The 6,307-nt window shown below is 40.4% G+C and overlaps 1 protein-coding gene across 1 annotated transcript; it reads left to right on the top strand.

Moving 5' to 3' along the window:
• Positions 1–963: 963 nt before the first annotated feature.
• LOC306732912 (aquaporin-1-like) lies at positions 964–3,170 on the top strand (the record flags this gene model as incomplete). Its single annotated transcript, XM_079214087.1, is given in 5 exon segments — positions 964–1,035; positions 1,038–1,406; positions 2,075–2,236; positions 2,463–2,543; positions 2,862–3,170. Coding segments are annotated over 5 exon segments (864 nt in total). The 3' UTR covers positions 3,042–3,170.
• Between the last annotated feature and the right edge of the window lie 3,137 nt (positions 3,171–6,307).

Here is a 6,307-nt window from a genome sequence, read left to right as displayed (position 1 = left end):
AAATTCCATGACAGATTGCGCCGTGGCCTGGCTGCTGTTTGTTTGTCACACCAGGTGCAACCGGCAGCTCATTTCTCAAAGTTGATGTTTTACTCTGCTCCAAATATGTTTCAGATAATAATTAAGCAAATATCCGTTCAGTTAATTAGTTATAGTTGCTCCATCTACTAGAAACGTTTCCCATTTTCCAAAAGCAAAATTCTCACTTTACTCCACAAAATGTTATGATCTAGTGACAGGCTAAATATTCTAAATTGTTTTGTTTAGTTGCATACCACCTAAATCCAATTTAAGATGAAAAAGAGGCTTGTTTTTAATAAATACAAACATAAATACATTACTTTTTTTTATTCTGAACTTTTATGTTGTTTCTCTTTCTTCATCTCAAAGAATGTCTCAGATTTGGCAAGTGCAAAGTTTTGGGTGGTCTTGTAAAAAGCTTGTCAGGTCAGAAAAAGGTGAGACCTGAAGTTACTTTTTGGGAGTTGCATTCACTCATGGCTATCCCTTATGTGCTGTCAGTGATTGGTGTGATTCAGTCCTCGGGAATACATGACACAATTATGCAAAAGTTGAATTTTTTACAGCTGAAACACAGACATAAATGGGACAAATCAAACTTAAAGTGCTCATAATTCATCGGGACTTAAAGCAAAAAATAATTTCCGAGTTAAATCTCACAATGAGAGTAAAACTGTAAATGCTTGAATGAGTGGAAACTTTACCAATGGACACAGCTATTTCAGGACCCAGTTCCATTACTCGCAAAAGTCCAAAGACCAGAGTGTGGTGTATACAGGGAGGTACTGGGAGAGGGCTGGAGGACAAGCAAAAGAGGAAGGAGGGAGCAGAGGGAGGGAAGTGGGAGCCCAGTCTTTTGGTTTTCTCATTAATTCAATGTGGCCCTCTCTTTCAGTTTTTTTAAAGCCCGCCCACTGACCATTATCAGCACAGGCCCTATATATGCAGGCTGCTGCGGTTGTTTGTGAGTACACAGGCGTTTCGGAGCTCGAACCCACCACCACCACCACACCGCCACCACCATGAAAGAGTTCAAGAGCAAAGACTTCTGGAGGGCCGTTCTGGCCGAACTGGTCGGCATGACCCTTTTCATTTACCTCAGCATCTCCTCGGCTATTGGGAACAAGAACAACGGCAACCCGGACCAGGAGGTGAAGGTGTCGCTGACCTTCGGACTGGCCATCGCCACGCTGGCCCAGAGTTTAGGCCACATCAGTGGAGCCCACCTGAACCCTGCAGTTACCTTCGGGATGCTCGCCAGCTGCCAGATCAGCGTGTTCAAGGCGGTCATGTACATTGTGGCCCAGATGCTGGGTTCAGCTCTGGCCAGTGGCATTGTGTATGGGGCACGTCCAAGTACCACCGCGGCACTGGGGCTAAACGCTGTAAGTACATTTCATATTACTGCTGTTGACAGAACATGTGATACTGTGTGAGCTCTGAAACACCAAGAAAATGTAATGCATTGCAATGTGATGTGACAGTGTGTGTATTTAAAGCGCCTTTACGATCTAAAAGTGACGTACCAGCGAGAACTGAGACTTTAGTGAAGATGTGGGCACTTGAGTTACTGTTTGTGTTGTTCTTTGGACATTCTGTCATTGCTTATTATTGAATAGTGATGACACGTGATTAAAGCACACCGCAAACAGCTGAAAGAATCTGCAGTGGAAATATGCAAAGTCAACCATTTGACATTTCTCCTCAGCTGTTTTTGGTAAATTAGTTATTTTTTCGCATGCTTGAATACTTCACTTCTCTTCGGCTTATCTGTAACATCAGCTGTCTTCTTTAAAAAAAAAAGAAAACGTGTGTGTGTGTGTGTGTGTCAAGGCAGAAACTGTACTAACCCTCTACATGGTGTACCACAGCTACATAATAATGTAAAACTATCACACACAAATTATTGAAATAAAAAGCAATGCGGCACTCTGCCAAAATTGGTGATGCCAGTGTCTGCTAAATGAGAAGTGGTCGCGATGGGAAATCATCCATCTAACTGACACAGACTGACGAACCCTTGTTGTTTTGGATTCCTCTCTAACTCTTGCAGCTCAACGGTGTCACTCCCAGCCAAGGCGTGGGCATAGAGCTCCTGGCAACCTTCCAGCTGGTGCTGTGTGTTATTGCAGTCACTGATAAAAGGCGGCGTGATGTCACCGGCTCAGCACCCTTGGCCATTGGCCTCTCGGTCTGCCTGGGACACTTGGCAGCTGTAAGTTTCACCTTAAAACCATCTCCAACGCAGTATAATAATGATCTGGGATTGTTGAGCAATGTCCACAAGCAACAGATGCCATAGAGCTCTTGAAGTGGAAGAGTTGGATGCATTTGAATAGCTTCAGCTAATACCCCTCGCCCCTCACCCCTGACTCCATTATACCAGCAGACCATGAAGCTGAAGATATCCTCTCATGCTGCCTCTTTGTTGTCCATTACAGATCAGCTACACAGGCTGTGGCATCAACCCCGCTCGCTCCTTTGGTCCGGCTTTGATCCTGAACGATTTCACGAACCACTGGGTAAGTCAGAGACAGGCGAACACAAGCTCTTCACGCATGCCACACATTTTTCTGCATGCATATTACATGTCAAGCTTCAACAATTGAACTGCACAACAGACAGATGACTGGATCCCCAGAGAATCTTCCATCACGAGTTAATCAGTTATAGCGGTCCTATTGTTTCACAATTAGCCCCGGCAGAGATATCGACAAAAAAAGTAAACCTTTTGAACTTGAATCTTTGAGGATTATCTTCCTGTGATAACGACAAGGGGTTTGCACATGACAGATTAACCAATGCCGATCCAGAGATTGATCCAGAGTTCTCCATTGCAGGTGTACTGGGTGGGGCCGATGTGTGGCGGTTTAGCAGCAGCTCTCATTTACGATTTCCTGCTGTTCCCCAAATTCGATGACTTCCCCGAGCGCATAAAGGTCTTGGTCAGTGGCCCGGTGGGCGACTATGACGTCAACGGAGGCAACGACACCCAAACTGTGGAGATGACGTCAAAATAGTCCCAAACAGCCCACAACCACTTTTATTGTACATGTTTATGCTCTTGTAAAAAAAAAAAAAAGCTCTTGAATTTAGTGTAGGATATCAGTGTTTTTGTGCTATTATGAAATACCAATGAGGATTGTGGCAACGGGTCAGTTAGTGTCTCTCTGAGGTAGAAAGCACTCCTTTGTACCACCGCTCACACAAAGCTGCTCAGGCAAACAGGTCGAGGATGTGAGAATCTCGACAGAGCAGTGGGCTGAAATGTTTTCCCATATCAGTATTCTAATGATGAGCCATTTTCTCTTTTTTTGTATACTCTATGTGTCTATATCACGTTTTTAGGTTTGATGGATAATGTTTTGTGTGTGCACTCTTGAAATGTCTCTCCCTTTTTTAAGTAAATAAAACACATGTTGTTAACAGCTGTTACTCCATGCTTTCTTGTTTTATAGATACCAAATATGAATTAACATGTTTAACATCTTATGTTATGACAACCCCTTATTGAACATAAGAAGAAAAAAAACTTTATTGGAGTATTATCTTGTTAAAAACCAGGAAAGTGTCCCATTACATCATAAATGTAATTGAAGCACACTATATTGGAATAGTGTGTTGGAGTGTTTTGCAGAATATTTCCAGAGGAAAATATACAGATTCATCCATTGTAAGATAATTTTTTTAGGGGGCTCCAGGTCAAACATTTGCTGTTAGGTCTCTTCCAGTGGTCCTTGAGGTTTGCCTGGTTGGTAGTCCGGTCTACATTCCCGAAGAGCTAAATTATCTAATTCAATTATCCATGGGCCAACATGTTCCAGTTTATGTGTTTCTCAATGCCGGGACAATTTAACAAAGATACAGAGCATTGTTCTGATCAAGTGATCTAAAAGTTAGAGAGCAGAATTCTTCACAGCAAAGTCAGAAAAATGTGTAAAGCTGAAGAAACAAAGAAACAGTCAAGCCACAAAAAAAGTAATTAGGATCAGAACCTGCTATCACACCCAGACTGATTGGCAGGTCTTTAAATGCACATGCAAAGATTAGACTAGAGTTAAATCTGAGTCATTAGCGTTATCTGGTGTCGAAGGTTGATTCCATTTGTGTGTGTGTGTGTGTGTGTGTGTGTGTGTGTGTGTGTTTGCAAACAAGTTTTAACAAGAGTTAAACCGAATACTCTCTCTACCCTCTTCAGCAGGATTTATATTTGTGTTCAAACATTTGAATTATTCCATAATTACATGTGATACGTTTTCTTCTTGCTCTGACTTCTCCAAAACCTTTTCACACCTATTTTGTCATAATTACAGAATAACTTGAGGTTTTTGCTTTTCATGACAAACGCCTCTAAAAATCTGTGGTTTACTATTTGGATATTGTATATGTGTATTATGTTTATTGTATGTTCAGATACAGCTTCCGTATTTCATTTAACTTCTGTGCCATATTGTTCTCCTGTTTTCTCCAGGCTGACATGCAATGCATTCATTCAGTTATTAATTCAAGTCAACTCTGTTTTTCATTCATATTGCAAATGGGTGTGGTGGGTATGGACATGGAGGTGTGTAGATTTGTTCTATTTATGTGAGAAAGTGGCAGAGAGAGCAGTATGTCAAGATGAGTTTGTTTAATGGTTTCTAATTGTAAATTGTAATATTTATCTTGTTTATTTTAATATGTATATATGTACAATGAGAGTTACGTGAAACTGGAGGCAAATTCCATGCATGTGTAAACACACATGGCCAATAAAGCTGATTCTGATTCTGATTTAATACCTAAAAATATACTGCAAACTTTGGAGGTTTTTTTCTGAAAATCATGGCTCGGTGACGGTCATTATGTAAAGTGGCCTACGATGCTTAATATTTGGAGTACAAAAAAAAAAATCACCAGGAAGCCAAGAATAATCACATCTTTCTTTCTAACGGAGTTTAAACTCAAAATGTGGTTCATGGTAAATGTGACTGACAACGATAGGGTCAAAGAATTAATTTATCCTTACTTCAAGCAAATAAAAGGAGGGAAAACCCTTTGAAGTTCTCAGAATCATTTTACACTGCTTAACAGACCAGCATACATTATATACTTGACTTACTTTCCATTCTGCATGCTTGAATTCTCTGTGTTTATTCAATAATGCTTGAGTTAGGTTGAGCTCCAGCTCTCATAACAGTCCACAATAATAAATCCTTTCAGGGGTTCATCAGAAAACCTGCATCCTGATGTTATTCATGGCTTGAGTGTCGGCCGGGAGGATCTTTAAAACAATCCACGAAGAGCTCTTTCTTTTAAAAATGGTACTTTGGTTGAAAATGGCTCTTAATGAAATCCATAATCTTACAAAGAACCCTTTGAAAACCCTTTCTTCAAAAAGGCAAACTCAGCCCATACGTAACCCTTACTTCAGGGTTACAGGTGGATGCAAAGGTAGAAGTGGAGCGTAAGAGATGCTGTACAGTAGAGTCATATCAGATATGCATGTACCAACAGAATAAGAATGATTTGTCAACAAATGAAATATTGGCTGACAGGAGAGTTAGCTGCTCCTGCTCATTGGGTTAGAAAGCATAACCTGTGTCCTTCCTATCGGTTCTACACTCATCTCTGACATTTACTTCACTATGTGCTGTAATGTGTTATCATCTCATCTCAGGTATCTAGGCTTTAAATATGCCATTGAGTGACAACTGCAACATATCTGTGGTGTGGTTTTATTATTTGATTTAAGAATTAAAAGAAATGACTGAATTATGGAAATCAAGAGATATTCAGCAATACATTCTATTACGAAGAAAAGATGGGGATGTGCTCCTTCTTTTGGAGGAAGCCTTGATGCCCAAGTGATTCTTTGACAGTTTATTTCTCTTCTTTTTTTTTACTGACATGAAGACAAGACGCATTGTGACCTTTGACCTGTCAGTCCGTTCACACAGAAATAAAAAATGGGAGGTTGGTTTCCCTGTTGGAAATTCAAAAGGTCCCTTCACAGCAGCATATGACTGATGTTAACTTCAATGCAGCCGACCCTGCACGACACAAGCTCAGAATAGAATAAGTATAGATTGAAAGATAGGGAGAACCATTCACAAACACTTGCAAAAAAGTAGTGTCCTTCACACATGTGATCAATGTCATTCACACTCTTTATACCTCATTTGTCTCGAGTTAAGGTAGATAACAAGAAGATGCCTTTTAGAGTCCGAGATCAGAAGGAGGATAGCCTATTTTACATTACAGCTATAATACAAAATTTAAAAAAGTATGGATCGAATTATGCACA

Source organism: Taurulus bubalis (genome assembly GCF_910589615.1).
Source record: "Taurulus bubalis genome assembly, chromosome: 1".
Lineage (NCBI taxonomy): Eukaryota > Metazoa > Chordata > Actinopteri > Perciformes > Cottidae > Taurulus > Taurulus bubalis.
This window is presented reverse-complemented; position numbering and strand designations above follow the sequence as displayed.